This window comes from Raphanus sativus, chromosome 7, assembly GCF_000801105.2.
Source record: "Raphanus sativus cultivar WK10039 chromosome 7, ASM80110v3, whole genome shotgun sequence".
NCBI classification, from domain to species: Eukaryota; Viridiplantae; Streptophyta; class Magnoliopsida; order Brassicales; family Brassicaceae; genus Raphanus; species Raphanus sativus.
The window spans coordinates 17,247,344-17,270,333 of NC_079517.1; the positions used below are offsets into that span (position 1 = coordinate 17,247,344).

Below are 22,990 nucleotides of genomic sequence, written 5' to 3' on the forward strand. Positions count from 1 at the left end.
AGGAGGACAAAAGTTAGGGAGAGCTAAGGGACGAAGGCCAAAGCGGATGAGTTTGAACTTCAGTTGCGAAGGCAAAATCGGATGAGTTTGCCGTTTGCAAACATGGAGAGCTAAGGGACGAGCAAACACAGAGAGCTAAGGGCGAGCTAAGGGACGAGCAAACTTCAGTCCCGAGTAACTATGGAAGATTGAGAGAGAGAAGGAAAAGATTTGATACGTTTACGAAGAATAAATTTTATGTTTTTCATAGTCTCTACACTGATTTTTTGTTGTTTTATAGGTCGACCATAGTTATCTACAATTTTCATGTTTTTGTAGAACCGAGCTGCTCGTGGAGCTGATGTTTATTTCCCTGTTTCTCGCAAGCATTACGTTAGTAAGTCGTGTATTTTGACAAGGCAAGTGGGTGAAACAATTGCTTCTATGGTGATTTGCTGCTATTCAAAGGAAGTCTTGCATTCAAAGGAAGTCTTGCATTGTGATCAAACATTTGCTGCTATGGTATAACCATAGTTTTTATTTAAGTAATATTCGGAGTCATTTGCTTCTCTGCATAGCCAAAATCGGATTGAACGAACCAGTAACATTATAGTCAAGTTTGATAGACTGTCATGTATTTTTTTTGTATGCTATAGTTTGGTTATTTGTGCACACTGATGTTTCATGTATGTAAGTTATATGTTGTATGAATTCTTTGAAGCAAAAAAAAAGAACTATATGTGTCTTCTTCGCGGAAGTTTATTAACCGAAACAACAGCTTCAACTAATAAAAGGGTTCTCTTCTCTTTTTTGTCAAGTAAGGTTATAGAAAGAAACTAAATAGACGTACAGTGCAAGAAAACACATTTGTTTAACTACTTCATTGGCTTAGATAACATTGCATGATAATAATATCGATCAGATTCTGTAAATCACATATGTTTTGTTTAATACATACGAGGACGTTGTGTATGTTATGTAAGTTTTTGCATTTAATTGAATCAGTTAAAAAATTATAAATTTTTTTCTTGCTTACCATATTTACCTACTAAATATTTTTCTTGCTTACCAAGTCTCAAATCAGTAAAAAAATGTTAAATATCTAAACTTCGAACTTATAAGATATCTATTTAACATAATCTAATTTTGCATTTACTTTCGTATTGCCTTTCTTATTAGCAATAATATTGCAACTATATAAACTAAAACACTATAATTACTTTATTAAAAACACAAATAAAAATTATATATATATATATATATATATATAGAGAGAGAGAGAGAGAGAGAGAGAGAGAGCCATAAAGAGAGAGAGAGCCATAGAGAGAGAGAGAGAGAGAGAGAGTTTAGGGTATATCCAAGAATTTAGGGTTTAGTGTTTGGATTTTTACCCATGGGTTTAAACTTTGTCCATGGATTTAGGGTATAGTGTTTAGTGTTTATGATTTAATTTTTTGTGACGGTTTTAAAATTGTTAAAAAAAATCATCTTTTTGTAGCTAATAATATTTTTCTTATATTTTAAAAACTTAACACAAATTATTATTATTTTATTTATTATATTTAAAAAAATTGTACATTAATTGGCAAACTATGATTAGTTGGTAAGTCACCCAAGAAAAATTCATGATAAAATATTAAACTAGGAAATATTTCCATATAAATAAAAATTGTGGTAGTTAAAAGATAATCGATGAATTTAAAGAATTTTTACATTTTTATATTTTTCAAAAAAAAAGATTTACGATTAAGGGGATATCAAGAGAGAGAGAAAGAGAGAGAGAGAGATTTGTGTTTAGGGTATACCAAAGGTTTACAGTTTAGTGTTTAGGATTTACCCAAGGGTTTAAGGTATATCCAAGAATTTAGGGTTTAGTGTTTGGATTTTTACCAAAGGGTTTAAGCTTTGTCGAAATGTTTAGGGTATAGTGTTTAGTGTTTATGATTTAATTTTTTCTGACGATTTAAAATTGTTAAAAAAATTTCATCTTTTGGCAGCTACTAATATTTTTTATTTATTTTACAAACTTCATTTAAAAAATTGTACATTAATTGGCAAACTATGATTAGTTGGTAATTCACCCAAGAAAAATTCATGATAAAATATTAAACTAGATCCCATATAAATCAAAATTGTGGTAGCTAAAAGATAATCAATGAATTAAAAGAATGTTACATTTTTATTTTTCTCAAAAAAAAAAAGATTACGATGAAGGGGATACAGAGAGAGAGAGAGAGAGAGAGAGAGAGAGAGAGAGAGAGAGAGAGAGAGAGAGAGATTTAGTGTTTAGGGTATACCCAAGAGTTTACAGTTTAGTGTTTAGGATTTACCCAAGGGTTTAGGGTATATCCAAGAATTTAGGGTTTAGTGTTAGGATTTTTACCCAATGGTTTAAGTTTTGTCCAAGGGTTTAGGGTATAGTGTTTAATGTTTATGATTTACTCGTTTGTGACGACTTTAAAATTGTTAAAAAAAAATTCATCTTTTGGCAGCTACTAATATTTTTCATTTATTTTAAAAACTTAACACAAATTATTATTATTTTATTTATTATATTTTATAAAACTGTACATTAATTGGCAAACTATGATTAGTTGGTAATTCATCCAAGAAAAATTCATGATAAAATATTAAACTAGGAAACATTCCCATATAAAACAAAATTGTGGTAGTTAAAAGATAATCGATGAATTAAAAGAATGTTTACATTTTTATATTTCTCAAAAAAAAAAGGTTTACGATGAGGGGATACCGAGAGAGAGAGAGAGAGAGAGAGAGAGAGAGAGAGAGAGAGAGAGAGAGAGAGAGAGAGAGAGAGAGAGAGAGAGAGAGAGAGAGAGAGAGAGAGAGAGAGATAACTACGATCCACTTATGCACTTATAATAATAACATAACATGTAGTATATGAATTAGACATAATGATACATAGAGATTGAGAAAGAATTACAATCTACTTATATTTATACTAATAGCTAGACGGGTAATATATGAATCATATGAATGCCCGCACGCATGATATGATCGTAATTACCTTTTTATCCTTTTCAAAAAACTAAAATCTTTATGATGAGAGAGAGAGAGACTTATATGTAGATAAACCTAAATGAGTAAGATACAAAGATACAACGAGAGTGAAATATAATTATGATCCACTTATGCACTAATAATAATAGCTATACATGCAATATATAAATCATATCGATGCCCGCACATGCATGATTTATTATTTCATATTTCAAAGTATATGATAATAATTTAAACCTCAAAGTATATTGAATTAAGTAATGTCTAAAATGCTTATAGTTTTGAACCACAAAGACTGAATGGAGAACAAATTTAGTTTTAGTAATACATAAAACATATGAATCGTATTTGAATAATACATATTTATATTAATAATACATAAAACATCTGAAGAATAAATTTAGTTTTAATAATACATAAAACATTTGATTAGATATTAATAATATTTATACATAAAACATAAGAATCGTATTAATGCCCGTGTGCGGGCATTAATACGATTCGTATGTTTAAAATAAAAATATGTTAAAATCTTAATTTTATTTTTTTAAACACTCATCAATACTGATAAATCAGAGAGAGAGAGAGAGAGAGAGAGAGAGAGAGAGAGAGAGAGAGAGAGAGAGAGAGAGAGAGAGAGAGAGAGAGAGAGAGAGAGAGAGAGAGAGAGAGAGAGAGAGAGAGAGAGAGAGAGAGAGAGAGAGAGAGCCATAGAGAGAGAGAGAGAGATAGAGAGAGAGAGCCATAGAGAGAGAGAGAGAGCCATAGAGAGATAAACAAAATGAGTGCGAGAGTAAGATGCAAAAAAAAAAATATAGAACAAGTTTGATTACACAAAAATTTACGTACATGATAATTTGATTATATATTAATAATATTTATACATAAAACCTATGCAAAGAAATATATAAGTGTGATTACACAAATATTTACGTACATATAATTTGATTAGATATTAATAATATTTATCTTACTCTAATTAGATATTATACACAAAATCAGTTCTTCTTACATGGTTCAAAGAATACAGCCAAGTTATGTGGAATCCTTACATGTTTGAAGTCAATGACCTACGATGAAGGTATGTTATTATACAAAAATCATGCATATGAAAATCAAATTGTATAATAATAATTATATCTTTATACGCAAGTTCTTGAAAATGAATCAGAGTAAGATAAATCACACCGGTGATATGTATAAACTATTGAGACTATGGAAAAATAGGTTTGTGGACAAGCTTTTCAAACCTCAACAGTTAAGGATTTGTATAGACATCGAGCCATTCTCATTCCCACAAATGATGAAGTGGATAAAATAAATGATTACATGCTTTCGCAGTTGCCAGGTAACATGTTTTGTGTTTACTCTTATGTTCCAGTAAATTTTTACATGTCACTAAAGTAAAGGATTTACATATGTTTCTATCTCAGTGACGTCTATTCCGTAAAATCAGCACGACCGAGATTAAACACAAAAAAAACACACAAAACCCAAATTCCAAACTATATATATATACTTTCTAATATTTTCGAAAAATTGCTGATCTAACCATCTCATCCCGCGCAAGGCGCGGGTTACTACCTAGTAAATAGATATTTGCGGATATCTACAAATACTTACGAATATTTAATTGGTTTTAATTAACATAAATAATCTTAAAAATTCGATACAAATTTGTTTTATAAAATATTATTTTGCATGATATATAATATAAAAGTTAAAAGAAGTACTAAATCTAAATTTTTTAAACTTAGTTAACAATTATAGTAACACAAAACTTAAGAAAAAAATATAATTGTCATAAATGTTTTATCTTCCTTTTATCTAACACTTTTATATATATAGATAATGTAAATAAAATCTGTCAAATCATATGTTAGAATAATAACTATATAATTTTATACATTTAAATTTTAAATATAATAAAGATATACATGCATTTACATATTAACGGATCGGATCGGATATCCGCTTCCCAAAATTTTAATATTTGTGATTCTCTTTGATTTTAACGAATATTGATTTTTAGTATTTGTTTTGCTTCTACAGCTTACGGATATCCGAAATTTTCGGATCGAATTGCAACGAATAAAGAATCGAATCAGATTTAACGGATAAAATGTCTAGCCCTATATGCACACACCTGAAAACAAATGTAAGTTTATTGAAAAACCTTTTAGTCCCAAATCTAAATTAATTTTCGGCATAAATCATTTATCTTGAAAAAAATTCAAAACTTTTAATGTTTTTAAAAAAAAAAACTTTTAATGTTTTATTTCAGTCTTTTACATTTCTGATTTGATTCATTTTTAGTTTCTTGGGTTGGGTCTGTAACGTCAAAAAATGAATCCAGAATTTCTTTTGATACCATGCTTTTTGGAAATTTAAGCAAAGCAGCCCTGAATAAATATGTCGGTCGTTTCAAATCTATATATATATATATATAAAAGAAGGTTGGATCCCTCCTGCTGACACATCAGCGTCCACGTCAGAAATTTGGTTGCCCAGCATCTGACACGTGTCCAATTCTCTAGACGCACCGTATCAATTACTCCGTGTTATCATGGGCTTCGTCTGCGTGTCCTGCGATTGGGCTTTGTGCGGTTGGGCGTGTTATTCGGCCCGGATACCTCTAACCCTAGAGCGTCGGAAGAGAAGAAACGAGATTCGTCATTCCCCTTCTCACGGTGGCGAGGCGGTGACGTTTATGCTGCTTCTTCCCACAGCCTAAAACGGTTTATGTTATCGTCTTAACTCCCATTGATTCCTCTCCCACGATCTGTTTTCAAAGCTTTTTGGATCTGAGAGTTCAGTATAAATATATGTTAAAATTCTTCTCCTCGAACAGATCTTCTGTTCGTTTCCTTTTTTTTTGAACTCTGAAAATGTTGTACTTTTGTGTAATTTGTTTCTTTTTATAATAGATTTTCCAGTTGTTTTTACTCTTTGTGTAGTGTTTTAGCAGAAGATAAATCTTTAAAAGGTGGATTCAGTTCCATGCGTGGTAGTTGTATTCTTACTGTGTTGTTGATTAGTTTATTTTACTCTTGGCTGGTGCTGAGAAGACGCTCTCGGCGAAAGCTATTGCCGGGGAAGCTGGTGTGCCTTTCTTCTCCGTCTCCGGATCTGAGTTTATTGAGATGTTTGTCGGTGTTGGTGCCTCGAGGGTCCGTGATCTTTTTTTTTTCAGAAGGCCAAGGAGAACGCGCCTTGCATTGTCTTTGTAGATGAGATTGATGTTGTTGGTAGGCAAAGAGGAACATGAATTGGTGGAGGTAATGATGAAAGAGAGCAGACTTTGAATCAGCTGCTAACTGAGATGGATGGGTTTGAAGGTAACACTAATATTATCATTGGTGCTGCAACCAATAGAGCAGACATCTTGACTCTGCTTTTGCTGAGGCCGGGACGGTTTGACCGACAAGTACTATCTGATTCATGCAACATTGATATTATATTATCTTTTAGTAAAAGCTGGTGCTAAGCTATGAGTTTGTGATGCAGATAAGTGTTGACGTTCCAGACATCAAGGGGATAACATATATTCTCAAGGTTCATGCTGGTATTAAGAAGTTTGAAAATGACGTCTCACTTGAAGTGATAGCGATAAGAACACCTGGATTTAGTGGAGCAGATCTTGCTAATCTGTTGAATGAGGCTACCATATTGGCTGGACGACGTGCCAAGACAGCGATATCATCGAAAGAGATTGATGACTCCGTTGACACTTTTTTAATGTGTACGTAAGTTTGTAGTAATCAGTGATTAACACTTTTATGCTTGGACGCTTCACGGAAAGATGCTTGGGTCAACTAGAGTGGTTACTCTTCTAGCGTTCAATCCAAAATAAATGTCCAATGTGAAAAGTCACTGCAGATGGTCGTTTTATGAATGAATAAAGTCATCCATTAAACATAGAAATCCAGTATATATGTTAGCTCTTTAACTTGGGATTGATAGGAAAGATGCTTGGGTCAACTAGAGTGGTTTTTCTTCTAGCGTTATTCTTCTGCTACCTCTGAACCGATTTTAACTTACTGATCTCATCAGTTTCATTGCAGGAACAGTAGCCAATGTGTTATTAAACACTTTTAATCTTTTATGCTTCGACGAAGACATTGTTTTCTAAAAATACAAATTCTGATTTTTTGAGACTCTTAACTCTGTTTTGATTTTAAATTTAGTTAACAGACAACTGTCTTATCTTAGAGTTTTGCATTTCCGGTTCTGATGGAACCATCATAGTAAAACTTACACAAAAGCCCAATTGTTGGTTACAAATACAGAGCCTCTAATATGTATTTACTATGTTTCAGTGGTTAAATATTTCCATGGAATATATCGTACTACTTTATTCACCCATAAAACAAAATAAATATATTCCAAATAAATCAACGCAACTGCTGCATGACATAACCTCATAAAATCTATAATCCAGTCAGCATAAATTATTCTAACATTATTAGTAATGCAAATAATTATTGTAAACGTATATTTTTTTTTCTAAAACATTCAATAAAACTATATTTTCCGTATGTTTTTGTAGTCATTTTGATTATGTTATCAATATTAATCGGAAATATATCAGTTATCAGTGTATAATCAGTTTTAAAGTTCCAAATATAAAATATACGGAAAAAATTAAAACCCCTAAGATTATTTCTGACATTTTACTCTTACATTAAAATTATCAACTTATTGCCATGATACATCTTTTTCACCAAAAGTGCATCGTTAATCAGTTTATATCAAATTTAAGCAATCCAACATGTCGATATACAATATTTTAATGTTATTATTTTCGATTTACATGACTAATAATTAACTATCCTAATAAGAAATTTTCCACCTCTGTATTTTACTAATCTATATTTACAAATTCTTTCTTTCCTCGCAATTTTATTTATATTCATCCAATTCTAGAAAATTACAAAACAGATGTAATACCACAACTAACTCTCAACTATAATTAGCGCATCAATTACTTAAAGGAAAATCATCTAATCTTCTAGATAGTATGGTTTATTTAGTCTTTACAAACAATAATGTCGACAAAATTTAACAACAAATCTATATTTTAGAATAATAATAGATAAGATTAAATATTATATCTAACTATTTAAATTATTTTCTAATTTACATCCCGCTCGTAGGGCGGGCCAATCCTAGTGTTTTTATATCGTTGAGCGATTGTTACAGGATGATTAATTAGTTCTAGTATTTTTCATGTTAAGAAAAAGTAAACACATTCAACTATGCATATTTTTTCTTGGGACTGCTTCAGCATACTTCTATACGTTTCAGTTCCATCTTCTGAATTAGACGTCTTATTTCCTAATAAATTTTAGTTTCAACAGCCTTAAACCCTAAGAGCATCTTTATTCCTAGTTGCTTAGAGAAGAAAGCTTTAAAAATAATAATAATGGAATAGATTCCACTAAATTGCTAAAATCAGAAAAGTAAGTACTTGAATAAACACCCAAATCTGCTGTTGTTTGCACTGTTTTGCGGACCCCACTGATCACAAAGTCAAATTATCTCTTGTAATTCACACAAGCCTAACCAAAACTAGTCCTGGGATTCTGCCCCGAACCGATTGGTCCGACCCGAACCGAACCGAGATTTAGGGTGATCGGTTATTGTCCGGTTCATAGAGAGGAACCGATCGGCAAAGCTTTTAAAATAAATCGGTTTTGTCATCGGTTCGGTTCGGTTCTCTATAACCGAATGGATAACCGAAAAATTAACCTAACTATATATACCTAATCTAAAACAGAAACCTAACCTATCGACAAATCTAAAATCTTATTCGGCGTAACCTAATCGCCTCTCCTAATCTCTCTTCCTCAAACATCTCCTAATCTCTCTTCCTCCTAATCCAGAGACTCCATAGTCCATACCATCTTCCCTGCTTCTTTATGTCATCTCGAGTACAAGGTGACAAGGTTAGTTCTCATGTCTCCTCTTCTCTCTGAGTTTCTGTATAAATCTCTATAAATTTCATTTAGAGATTGTGATTTTGTGTGGTAATAGAAACAGATGTCGGATTGTTAAATAATATTGTTGTGAGTTTCAATTATATTTTGGTTTTAGTTTTGTTAATTTTGTTAAATAATATTGTTGTGATTGTTTTGTGTTATCTAAATTTCTAAAATGTTTATCTTTTGATTGTAGATGTCAGCTTGTGAAGATAACCATGAGTTCTTTGGAGAAGACAATGAAACTGATGTCGATCAAGGAGGTGGAAAGAAACGATCTGCTTCAGAGAGGTCAAGCACTGATCTGCCTCCTGCTGCAAAGAAAAAGCAAGCCCACCGAGCAGACGTCTGGCAACATTTCATTCAAAGAGAAGATGATCCAAGCATCAGCAACTGCCGTTACTGTGGCCAAGCGATTGGATGCGACTCCAAGAAGAGTGGGACAAGTGCGATGAAGAATCACATTGGTCGATGTAAGATGTTCCAAGTTTACAACGAAACTGGAAAACAGCAGGTGCTAAGTGGAGACAGTAGTGGTGTTTTGACAACCGTGAAGTATGATGCGGCTTTGTTCAGGAGATCAGTGAACGAGATGATAGTGCTGAACGAGGAGCCATTCTCTTTTGTCGAGTCTGAAGGGTTTAGGAGGTTCTGTCACAATGTCTTGCCGATGTACACAGTTCACTGCAGAAGAACAGCGACAGAAGACATTTTTAAAATGTTTATGGTGGAGAAAGCTAGGTTGAAGAAGTTGTTTACTGATGAGAAGCAGAGAGTATCTTTTACCACAGATATTTGGGTGGCTCCTACGACATCATACAGCTACATGGTCGTCACAGCTCATTGGATTGATAGGAACTGGGTGATGCAGAAGCGGATCATCAGTTTCAAGCCTGTCACAGATCATAAAGGTGAAACTATTTCTGAGCATTTGAGTTTGTGTATGTCTGATTGGGGTATAGATAAGGTCTTCACGGTGACAGTAGACAATGCTAAGGCAAACGATAAGGCTCTACGACTGTTTGCAGAAACCTGTAGGGGGATAGGCCCGAATGCATTAGTTAAGGATGGTTCTATGATGCATATGCGTTGCTGTGCACATATTCTCAACTTGATCGTTAGGGATGGGTTAGCTGAGGTCAAAGAGAGTGTCATGGCTATTAGAAACGCGGTTAAGTATGTGAGATCATCGGGTGCAAGGTTGAAGTCGTTTCAGTTGCGGGTGCTTACAGGAAATGTTAGTAGAGGGAGCTTATCTTTGGATTGTATAACTCGCTGGAACTCCACCTATCTCATGTTGTCTGCTGCTCTGAAGTTCAAGGTTGCGTTTGAGAAGCTCAAAGCCGAAGACATGCTGTATAATGATTATTTTATGGAGTTAGAGGAGAATGGACAGAAACGGGTTGGACCTCCTACTTCAGAAGGGTGGGAAGAGGTGCAGAGGTTAGTGAAGTTTCTGAAAATCTTCTTTGGTTGCACCTTGGCGTTCTCAGCATCCAAGACAGTCACATCTACCATTTGTTACAATGAGATTGTGATAATAGAGAGGAACTTGATTGCACTGAGCAATAGCAGAGATGGGGTTCTACAGATTCAAGCAAGGGAGATGAGAAACAAGTTTGAGAAGTACTGGGATGGACTTTTCAATATGAACCCGCTGGTCATCATTGCAAGTGTGTTCGATCCAAGGAACAAGATGCAGTTTGCTTCTATCTGTTTTGATAAGCTCTATGGTAAGGATAGTGTGGAGAGTGCTCATCTCAGAACCTCAATAAGAACACTGATGAAATCGTTATATGAGGAGTATGTGAGCAACCTTGTCCCTCACTCTCAAGGTGATAGTCAGAACAACCTTGTCGATTCTGTGGAAGGTGAAGTTGGAAACCTGTTTGATATTTCTGATGATGATGATGAGGACTATGAGAGCAGAGATTCTTTGTATTCAGAGATGGTTTCAGAGGCAGCATATGAAGAATCCAGTACTGAGCTCGATATTTACTTGCTGGAAAAACCAATACCAAGAAGAACAAACAGTCTCGGATTAGACACCAGTGTGTTATCTTGGTGGAAGAAAAACTCTTGTAAGTTTCCAGTCTTGTCCGAACTAGCAAAGGATGTACTAGCCATCCAAGTCTCCTCTGTTGCTTCTGAGTCAGCGTTCAGTACGAGTGGTAGGATTTTAGATCCTTTTCGTAGCTGTCTGACTCCATACATGATTGAAGCTCTTGTCTGCTTACAACAGTGGCTTCGAAACAACATCCAGGCTGAGAAGGTTTCAAGCTTGGTTCAGATGTTTGCAGAACTGGATTTTCAAGAATCATTAGGTAATCATTTTAATTCTTAAGTCTTATTTTTTTTAATGCTCAGAGTCCTAAGTTCTAACTGCATTTGATATTATGTAGAGTCTTTGGAAATTTCTGGTGAATCTGATCATTAAAGGTAATCTGTTGCTCTCTCTGATTTGTATTATTAAAAGAAATTACATGTCTTCTTACTTCATGAACATGTTACTTGTAGGTTGGAGTGGCTTGGAACTAGGAAGATTCAAAACTAACTTACATATCTCTCTATTTTGGACAACATCCTTTTGAACTTAATGAATCTATATATCTTTCAAACTTTGATCTTTGATCTTTAGAAAAGAGATATAGATTCAGATTGTTGTCTTTTTTTGTGTGTTTTCATGATTGAGCTTGATCTCTTTTGGATGTTTAAACTCGGTTGTAAGTTGGTTTTGAGGTTTTTTTTTTTTTTTTGTTGATTGCTTGGTTTAATTGATTTGGCAGGTGAAAACAGAGCCATAACCGTGTAAACCGGAGATAACCGATACCCGAGATGAACCGAAAATATCCGAAATAACCGATTGACCCGTTTTTTTTTTTTTTTAAATGATTTTTCGGTTTTTTCGGAAATTAATTAAATTCTATAATTAACCGATATCCGAACCGAACCGAACCGATTTTAAATTCGGTTTTATTCGGAAATTGATTCCGAAAATCCGGATAACCGATAACCGAAAAATCGGTTCGGTTCGGTTTCGGAAAACCGAAATCGCAGGCCTAACCAAAACCATCATCAACACGGCGTCTATTTTTGTCGTCCAAAATTGAAATAGACACCAAGAAGAAAATTCTTTGGCTATTTATGATCACAATGCTTCTACTGTTCTACATAACACACGTCATTTCATGATTGTAATCTATAGTACGAACTCAACCTTAACTTGTGGTCTGAGTTTTATACTATTTTTTTTCTTCATGATCTTTTGTACTGGGTTTCTAGGCTGCTACGATTTAATACTGAGAGCATAATCTATGTCACACATGCATAAGGATATTCATGACCAGAACGAGTTTATGTTTAGGAATATTCGCTTATAGTCTTGGGCACGTATCCACTAACCACCATCCAATATTAAACGCTTTATTAATACCAAATGTCTAGTTCACCCATTACAAAATGTATATCAAATGTCTATTCACCCATTACAGAAACAAACACATAATTTGCGACGGGAAAATTGTATCGCAAATTAGTAACGCACTTTCAAATTTTCATGTAAGTCTATTAATGAACTAGTTACACATAGTAGGGCACGCACGGACCTTCTAAGAAAATCGAATTAGACCACGAAAACTGCTAACTGGTCTTTTCAACAAAATTTTTTTTTGCTAACTGCGTCAATCAATCAACCAACTAAATTAATTGACATTTAATTACTAGGATATTTACAACTACAGTATAACCTCTTTAAATTAATAATCGATAGATTAATATCTCTATAAATTAATATAATTTTATAGTTCCAAATTGAATTTTTAGTTCAATTAGTATCTCGATAAATTAATAATCTCTATAAATTAATAAAAATATAGTTTTGGTGTAGTCCCAACATTATTAATTTATAGAGGTTTGACTGTAATGTCATTGGTACGATATTTATTATACATTTTTTTCTTAACGTAAAAAAACAATACCCGGTTCAACTAAAATAACAATAAAATTTATATGATACTACACTATCTGTTTCTATGTATAACAATTACCGGTTGATACTCCTTAAACTTTCTTAACCGGTTATTGCCAGCAAAACTTTCTATAAAATAATTCTGCTTGAGATCTTTTATCTATTATAGTATGTACATTGATAATGACCAAGTCTTGGTCCATAGATTTTATAGCCCAACATTTTGATTCAAAAAAATTGTTTTTCTTAAGTGGATCCACAAATCTACCATATGCTTAATCTATCTCTTACTTATTAATCAAGAAACATTTTTAAGCACAAACATTGCTTTGGTAGATTAATAACAATTATGCCACTATTGCTGAGGTAGAGCTCACAACTCTCTTCACCAACTAATTTAATTGACCTTTAATTACTAGGATATTTACCATTAATACCATTGGTACCACATTTGTTATACATTTTTTTCTTAACGTAAAAAACAATACACGTTTCAACTAAAATGACATTATTGGATACTACACTATATGTTCTATATATAACAATGGCCGGTTGATACTCCTTAAGCTTTCTTAACCGGTTATTGCTAGCAAAAATTTCTATAGAACAATTCTGCTGGAAATCTTTTATCTATTATATTATGTACATTGATTTATATACAATGTTAGAGTATTGTAAAAAATATTATTTACTTAACAATTTCACTTTACGTAAGTCGCAGATCTCAATCTAATATATTTGTTAAACAGCTATGAATCTTGGCTATGAAATTTAAGTCTTGTAAATTATTCATAAAAATATGATAGAACATCCGTTGCGATTCTGTTGTAATTGTTAGGATTTCAATTACCTTCAAGTATATAGAGATAAAGGCACCATTGATGATTTTAAGAAGTATTAATAACGAAAGTCATCTTACCATATATAATTGATGATACAATTCAAAATGCATGTCATCATCGCATTTATCTAATGACGCAAGGATACAATTCAATGGTCCACGATCGACGTATGATCAACGGCTTGTACCATGATTCCAAAAAATGCATGTCATCATCGCATTTAATCTTAGCCGGTAGATAGTGGGGACGTGTGTAGGCAGGGTTCCATTACTCGGAGAATTTTGGATATTCCATGTCTAAATTCTTATGGTTAACATAATTTATTACCGCGTTTGGTCTAGAAGATTACTGATTCATAGTTCCCTGCTACAATTTTCATATAATACTCAATGACAAAAAAAAACTATTTTAATCCGGCCTATTTTCAAAAACATAAGACCATATTTATTAAAACCATGTTTATTGTAGAGTTTTTAGGCTGAGATTGTTAGCACAATATAAAAAATCGTCTCTTAATTTTAACTAAAAAAAATTAAGAATCGTTTAATAAGATATTTAAGAGACGGTTCTTAATTTTCTTATTTAAAAGTTAAGAAAACGGTTCTTATATATATTACGTTAAAAATTCCACCATAAAAACCATGCAATAAACATGTCCTAAGTTGCAGTACCACATAAACTTTTAGTCTTCGAGACTTGAGTATGACTTTGTGGCAGTGGACGATTCGTTCCATTTAACTGTAAGATTTTAGTATCTGGCTGGTTAGGCCCTATTGAAAGCGATATCCAGGGCCGGGTAGGTTGGATGGAGTGCGACATCTCGCTCAATCACACAACCTAATAATTAAAGTCACATATATCATTTTAACAACAAAAAAGACATCTATGCATTTCCAAAATTTATACAAAAATAAGATATTAGAAAAGCAAGATTGAGAAAGATCCATAAAATTCTTTTTTATGTATTTATTTATTTCTTTTGGTTCCATAACAAAATCTACCAACAGAAAATTACACATAAAGGTCTAAACATTTTTATACAGCAAAAAGCAAAAAAAAAAAAGAAAAAAAGTTGTAAAGAATCCAAAAACTACATTCTCCAAGGTCCATGCTGTTATTAGCGATTCCTAGGTTAGAGTATGCCCACTAAATTTAATGGGTATCTATCTAGATTGTTTTTTAAAAAAAACTTGGAGAAGGATGACGATCTGTTCTCATATATCTAAAGTTTACATGAAACCTATGAAAACATCTCCCTCCATTTGCCATCACATACATGATTGAACTATTTAATTTACATATACAAGAAAAATAATTAATAATAGGATTGCATCGATGGTTGCTCTTACATGTGAAGAAAACTCACACTTACAAGACTTTTCAAGGCATAAATTTAGTGTGAGATGCATGAACGGTGATTAAATGTATAACATTCCAAAGCTAGTGATGATATGACGCGATGACTTTCTGTTTCATTTCATTGACTTAAATCACTGATTCCCTCTATAAATTAGGCGCAAAATGCTATGGCTTTAACCATCTAAGCATACAAAACTCGAAATTATAAGATCATCTTTAATTCTTATTTCATGAAGATGTCTAGTGATCAATCGAGGTTCTTAGCCTCACTACCACTGTTATTGCTTCTTCTCAGCTTCTTAATGACTTCCTTATTCGACACGGCAGGTTTAGTTATCTTCTTTAACCTATCGATGGATAAAATCATATAAATCTTATATCTATTAACGATGATTATTAATTTGATATATATATGTAGCTGCGCAAATCGGAGTGTGCTACGGGAGAATAGGAAACAACTTGCCACGTCCGGCTGATGCGGTGGCTCTTTACCGGAACCGTAACATCCGTCGCATGCGGCTTTACGATCCCAACCAAGAGGTTCTGTCCGCTCTACGTGGCTCTAACATCGACCTTCTGCTCGATGTTCCCAACCCTGATCTCCAGCGTATCGCCTCCAGTCAAGCGGAAGCTGACACGTGGGTCCGCAACAACGTCCGCAACTTCAACGGCGTAAGGTTCCGCTACATCTCGGTCGGGAACGAGGTGCAACCCTCGGACCCAACCTCGAGGTTTGTCCTCCCCGCCATGCAGAACATCGATAGAGCGGTTTCAGGCCTCGGGATCAAGGTCTCCACAGCTATAGACACCAGAGGCATTAGTGGGTTTCCTCCTTCGAGCGGGACGTTTACACCGGAATTTAGAAACTTCATTGCGCCAGTGATAGGTTTCTTGGTAAGCAAGCAATCTCCTCTGCTTGTGAATGTCTACCCTTACTTCAGCTACATCAACAACATGAGAGACATCCGTTTGGACTATGCTCTGTTCACTTCACCGTCCACTGTAGTCAATGATGGGTCCAACGCATACAGAAACCTCTTCCACGCACTCGTAGACACTGTTTATGCGGCATTGGAGAAAACAGGAGGAGGATCGGTGGAGATCGTGGTTTCCGAGAGTGGTTGGCCGACAGCTGGAGGAACCGCGACAAATGTGGATAATGCAAGGACTTATGTGAACAACTTGATACAAACTGTGAAGAGTGGATCTCCTAGAAGACAAGGGAGACCTATCGAGACTTATATATTCGGTATGTTCGATGAGAATCAGAAGAGTCCTGAGTTTGAAAAGTTCTTTGGACTCTTTCTTCCCAATCAACAGCCCAAGTATGGCGTCAATTTCAACTAATATCCTCGAAGACACTTCATTATAGTGATATGAACTGATGAATGGAATTCGAGGGCTTGTATTGATAAGGATTCCAAAAGTGGGAAACATGTAACAATAATAAGAAATAATGAGAAAAGAAAATTAATAAAATTGTAATATTAAACCAACACTCATCCACTTTCTTTTATAACCTAAACGTGTATGCATGGGTTGGTATATTTATCTCCTTCCACAAATTACAGCCGACATTGTTATCATCATGTGAGATTAAGGCAACATTTTGCTCCAGCTTCCTCTCCTCTCTCATGTTGTCTCTACTCTTCTCCTTTACTTGTATTCGTCTAGATCTCTTGCAAAGAAGATACGCCGTAGTTCATCACAAACCACCGCTCGTTGGTTTGACACGTTGCGTTGCGTGCTATCACCAATACCCACATGAGATGAAGTTGTGTTGTTAGAGGCCATCACCATAATGTTACGTATCAAGTGGAAGAGATGTAGATCGCGAGCAGACAGCCGAACCACCAATCCGCGTTCATCAACCGGAGCCACCGTCTTATCATTGCCGACCACAGATCCGTGCCTCGTTAACCATCCATCACCGGAGATCCACACCGCCTTGTCTGTGCTATCGTCAACCACTATTGGATTGATCCGGGTTGTGTAGAGCCGCCGCATCTCCTCACGATCATTCATCACACATCATAGACGTCATCACCGTTTATGCCTTTGTTTGAGATTTACAATGGAGTCGAGATGTTAAAACGTGGAAGAGATGCACGAGACTGGAGCCACTGTATCGCATCACCATCACCAACGCTACCAACACATGCCGTTGCCGTAAGTTGAAGTCACCAAGGGTGAATCTAGAATCACCCAAGTTTAAGGCCCATCTGGTTCCTTATTTGTCACGTTTGCAATGAATTGTCACATTTTCAGTTCCAAAATTATCTTAGAACAATTCGTTGCAAACATGACCAGTTCCTCATACATTCTATTGTTCGAAGTAGCTTTTCTCTGTATGAACAGGAGACTTGCCATGACATTCTTCATCCACTCAAGTCCAAAACCTTTCAAAGTACTATAGCAATTTTGTCCCGAAAAAATGTCATTTAAAATTGAAATTGTCTAACCTACTATTTTAAACTGTCATATTATGACTGAATCTATTCTATAAAAACTGAAATATACGTTTGAATTTACCTTTTTTTACAATAATATTACAACCTATGCCATTGGGTTTTTTACAAAAACAAAAACACACTAATTAAAGAAATATTCTAAGAACATAATAACTTCAATAACTAACTTGATTTTCTAAAATATCTACCAAAAGCATGAAAAGATTCTTTTTTTGAACACTGCAATCACGAAAATATTTAAACAACATTATGCCTTAAATAGCTAAATATCAATATATATTATAATTTTAAAATTCCCTAACTCAATAGATGTCATGTAGGTATGAGTTTTGCGTCATATATTAGCTAGGATTAACAAATCTATTTTATTAAAACTGTTACATTTTTATAACATTTATTGACTTGAATAATTAAAATTTATGTTACTGAATTAATAACTATTAATTAATCATCAAATTTAAGATTATTCTCTAAGCAAATTTACAATAAAATTAATCAGATTTTTTAATGTGACATACAAATTTTCAAAGTCATAAATTCATGTATATCATTATTTCATTTCACATACAAAATATAATCCTAAATGTTTAAATAAAACATGTGTAAAATTATTTTTCAAATAGATGTTAAATAATTTGATGATTAATATAATTTTAACAGATATATTGATATTATAAAAAAACATATAAATTCCAATTTAATATTTTTCTGAAAAATAAACATGAAAATATAATTTATTTGGCATATAAAAACTTAGAGACACAGACACACACACATATAACAACGAAAAGATCTCTATGAAAAGAATAGAATATATATATATATATATATATATATATATATATATATATATATTGACAACGAAAGGATCTCTATGAAAAGAATAGAACATACCAGTGTAGAACAACCAACAAAATGAAGCTTTCTATGAAAAGATCTCGCGGTCTTAGCTAAAGAGTCTGAAATCTGATTATGCGCTCGTGGAATATAAGTGATCTTGAAATCTGGGAAGCATATCTGTAGAGTAGCTATTCTCTCCAGTTATGTCGCAAAGCTTGACCAAGCAAGGGTTTTTCAATCATCGCAATTAAATATTTGCGGTCCGTTCCAAAGTTCTGACATGTGGAATATTGCAACATACTCTCCATCGCTCACTGTAGTGCTTGAATTTCTGAATGTAGAGAAGACTCTCTTCGAATATATATAATTCACTGTCTCCATAAGTTGAACTTTCCCCATGCTATCCATCCAAGCCCATCCACACCCACTGAATTGTGCTGTTGATGTCCATGAGGACCATGACCCATTTATTAAGCATATATTACCCAAGCTTATGACTTGGGATTCATCTATGGTCTTGTGAAATATGTGGCACCATCTCATTCGCATTGAACCAGGTTTGACACTCGCTTTCTGCATATCGAACTAGGGCCATAGGATCCCGGTCAATTCCTCTAAAGATTTTGTCATTCCTGGCTTTCCAAATGTATCAGATTATCCAAGGATAAGGATCCATGTCTAACTCTGGCTCAACAATGATGTTCTTCCTCCAGAAAAGATAATTCATATTCACATAAATACTCGAAACAGAGAAGATATTTGGATTCGTTGGCGTCGAAGATAAGGCCCAAACTTGTACAGCTGGTGGACACTTAAAAATTTCATGAGTAACAGATTCTTCTGGTTCTCCACATCGTGGACAATAATTATCGCATGTCATATTACGCCTTATCAGATTCTTTGTTACTGCCACATGACATGTTATCAGTTGCCATATAAGTCGCATATTTTTTGTGGAGCTTTTATCTTTCAAGCAAAGGCTTGAAGCTTTGTTATACTCGGTTCTAATATCTCCTTCTCAACCTCGGGCTTCAATACATTGCATGCTACCCAGTATCTTGATTTGACCGTGTATTGGCCATTCTTCGTGTAGTTCCAACAGAATGTGTCACGGCTATGAGTTGTGCTTACGGACAACCTCCTTATGAGAGGTATATCTTCAGAGACCACATAATTCTCTAGAACTCCAACATCTCACTCCTTTGATTCTTGGTTAATGAGATTGCTGACTCTCATGTTCGGATGTAAGACTGGGGATAAGGGACGGGGTGGTCTAGCTGGGGTTGTACGAATCCAAGGATCCTCCCAAACCTTAGCCTCACATCCTGAGTGTATCTTATGCCTTATTCCCAATAGAAATAATTTCCTAGCTGCCCTGATGCTGGTCCACACATATGAAGGACTACTTACAGAGATTGTTCGTAAAGGCGAACTCATTTTGTAGTATCGTCCTCTTAATACTCTAGCCACCATCGAATCAGAGTATTGAACTAAACTCAATTGTTTTTTTGCTAATAAAGCCATGTTAAACTCATGGATCATACAGAAACTCCCACCCTACTCTCTTGGTAGACAAACCTTTTTCCATTTTTCCCAATGGATTCCTCTCTTTGGTGGATTTGAGCTCCACCAAAACTGTGCAATGGCACTTGCTAGGTTTTCACATATCTCTAAAAGAAACAGGAAGGTAGACATAACATATGTCGGGAGAGCTAGAAGAATGGATTTGATCAGCACTTCCTTTCCTCCCTTCGAAAGCCATCTACCCGTCCAACCATTTACCCTACACCTTATCTTTTCCTTCAGAAATGCAAATAATTTGCATTTGGAACCGCTAATATCTTCTGGGCTTCCTAGATAAGTTCCCATTCTTCCTTCATTCTGGACCCCTATAGTATCTTTGATCTGCTGTCTAACATTTACATTAATCCTCTTACCAAAAAGTAGAGAGGATTTCTCAAATTTTTAATGCATTGGCCTGATGCTTATCCATATTTCCTGACTATTTCCATCATTTCTTCGCATTTACCGGGTTCTGCCTTACAGAAGAAATTGCTATCATCATCAAAGAGAAGGTGGGATATATATAATTTAAACATAAGTACATTTTATTTTGGAAATATAGATTTTTAATTTACATAATCATACTAATTGGTGTTTTAATTTATAAATAAAAAAATAAAAATGGTTATATAGTTAAAAATTATTAATTGACGAATATGTTATATAATATATTATTTTAATTGGTCTTATATCTATATCCAACCACAATATAAGTAATCAACAAATTACAAATAATTAAAAACCGTCAATCTATCATAAATGTTAAATATTACAACTCGAACAAACATCTATACAGACCTATGTTTATGCAACTATTATATTTTTGTGTTGTAAAACTTGTTTATATATCTATTTTATTGAAAGAAACACTTGTGCGGATGCACATATCAAGCTCTAGTTAACACTTCAAACCAGTTAATGTATTTTTTTCAAGAGCCATCACTTTATTATTAGTTAAGATTAGAGTTTGTTCCGTTCACCCGCACGAGTGTTTATTTAATTTGTAATGTATAGCATTTATGATACGTAGACGGTTTTTAATTATTTATAATTTTGTTTGTTAATCATATTGTGGTTGAATATTTAACCAATCAAACTGATATGTCATATAAGATATCCGTCAACTAATAATTTTAAATACATTAACCATTTCTGATGTATTTATTTATAAATTAATACACCAATTAGTATTTGCACAAAAGGAAAAAACACCAATTAGTATATTTATGTATATCAATAAATCTTCTTTCTAGACTAAAATATTCTGTGTCAAACAAAATAAACTTATGGTTTAATAAAATAGATAGATATGGTTTTAAGTTTTTTATATGCCAGATAAATTCTATTTTCATGTTAATTTTTGAGGAAAATAATAAATTAAAATTTATTTGTTATATTCTTATAATTCAAATATATATGTGTAAATTATATAATCTCTATAGATTAATAAATTTTGCTGGCACAAATAGATAAAATAATAAGATACAACATGTAGAGGTAGTTAATCTACTGTCAATTTCATGGCGTTGGTGCTTTACAGATCGTTCGTGGAAAGATAACGATGTTTTCTCAGGACAAAGTTGGTATTAGCACTCAGAAGATTTTGATAGTTTGATGGGAGCAAGAAATTTCAGAGCTAGTCTCTCCCCCCTTCATTCGGAGGTGGAGGCTTTGATATGGGCAATGGAATGTATGAGGAATTTCGTCAGTTTCGGATCACGCTTGCAACGAATTGTTCTTAATTGGTGAAGATGGTTTCAGAACCAGAAGAATGGTCCGCTTTTGCAAGTTATTTGGACAATATCAAGGCCCTGCAAGAAATCTTCCTCAGCTCAGAGATCATTCATGTAGCACGAATGCAGAATTTGAAGGTGGACAGCCCAACACGAAGTGTCAGGAAAGAACCGTTTTCGTCATTCACATTGATGAAGAGTTACCGTTATGGTTTACAGAATCAGTTTGAGTCTGTTTTAAGTTGATGACAAAAAAAATCTATCTAATATATAAATTAATAGTTTATATGTATTGATAGTTCATACGTATACATATTATATATAAGTAAGAACCTATTATTATATTGTTTGTTTTATATTCACGATGGAATTATCTTTAAATATTCTTAACACTTAATATATTTTTGATGAAATTTAGTAATATTATATCTAAAACCATGTTTAAGTTCTATGCAATATATATTATATACTCAAATAATATAATAAAATTAATATAAATTTCAAAAATAACAATTAATGTCTATACACTAAAATCAAATATTTTTCGTATCTTATAATAAATATATCTTAAAATAAGAAATCTAAATAATGAAACATTTTAAAATTAATATGTCTATAAAATAATAAATTTTAAAATCCCAACTTTATTAATTTATGAAGTTTCTACTGTATATACTTTTTAGATTAGACAATAGGATTTGCAGATGGACCAGATATTCTTGCGATACACATTGTAGATTCTTTATATTAAATGTAGATTTCCGAAAGTCATTATCGTAAAACTAATTTCCTGATTTTTTTCATAAAGGGTAAATAATAAAATTTTCTCCTTTTTAGGTTATTTTGCATTTGATTAAATATGAAGTATACTTTTTCATTTCAAACCAGTAATTAGGTTATATTTGGGGAATTTCCCATTAAAAAATAAACAAATTTTATTTAAAATTATTTAAAATAACATTTTTATTTTTATTTTATACCTTCAAGGTATAAAGTTACTTAGAATTTAAAAAATATTCAATGGCGCCATGTTAAGCCACCAGTGACCACATGTATCATATCTGGGCTTCTTTGTATTGGGCCAAAAGGTCCCTCAAGATAATACCACAAATCTGCGAGAGGTAGCTTCGAACCATCAATCTTGCGGACAACAGGAGGAAAACACATACCACTCGACCACTGATACATGGTTTTATTTTAAAATTTTCTCGTTTGTAGATTTAATTATGTT

The 22,990-nt window shown here is 33.4% G+C and overlaps 1 protein-coding gene and 1 pseudogene across 1 annotated transcript; both read left to right on the forward strand.

The window, feature by feature from the left end:
• Positions 1-4,078: 4,078 nt before the first annotated feature.
• Positions 4,079-6,753, forward strand: LOC130498053 (ATP-dependent zinc metalloprotease FTSH 2, chloroplastic-like; annotated as a pseudogene).
• An 8,565-nt stretch (positions 6,754-15,318) lies between these two features.
• Positions 15,319-16,648, forward strand: LOC108806612 (probable glucan endo-1,3-beta-glucosidase BG3). Its single transcript, XM_018578768.2, has 2 exons — positions 15,319-15,479; positions 15,571-16,648. The coding sequence occupies exons 1-2, from the start codon at positions 15,383-15,385 to the stop codon at positions 16,497-16,499; spliced, it is 1,026 nt and encodes a 341-aa protein (XP_018434270.1). The 5' UTR covers positions 15,319-15,382; the 3' UTR covers positions 16,500-16,648.
• The last annotated feature ends 6,342 nt before the right edge of the window (positions 16,649-22,990 follow it).

Bases quoted from the DNA above. Each gene is read 5' to 3' on its own strand.
- LOC108806612 (XM_018578768.2), top strand. From the start codon at position 15,383: ATGAAGATGTCTAGTGATCAATCGAGGTTCTTAGCCTCACTACCACTG. The intron at 15,480-15,570 runs GTTTAGTTATCT...ATATATATGTAG, and splicing joins TTCCTTATTCGACACGGCAG to CTGCGCAAATCGGAGTGTGC.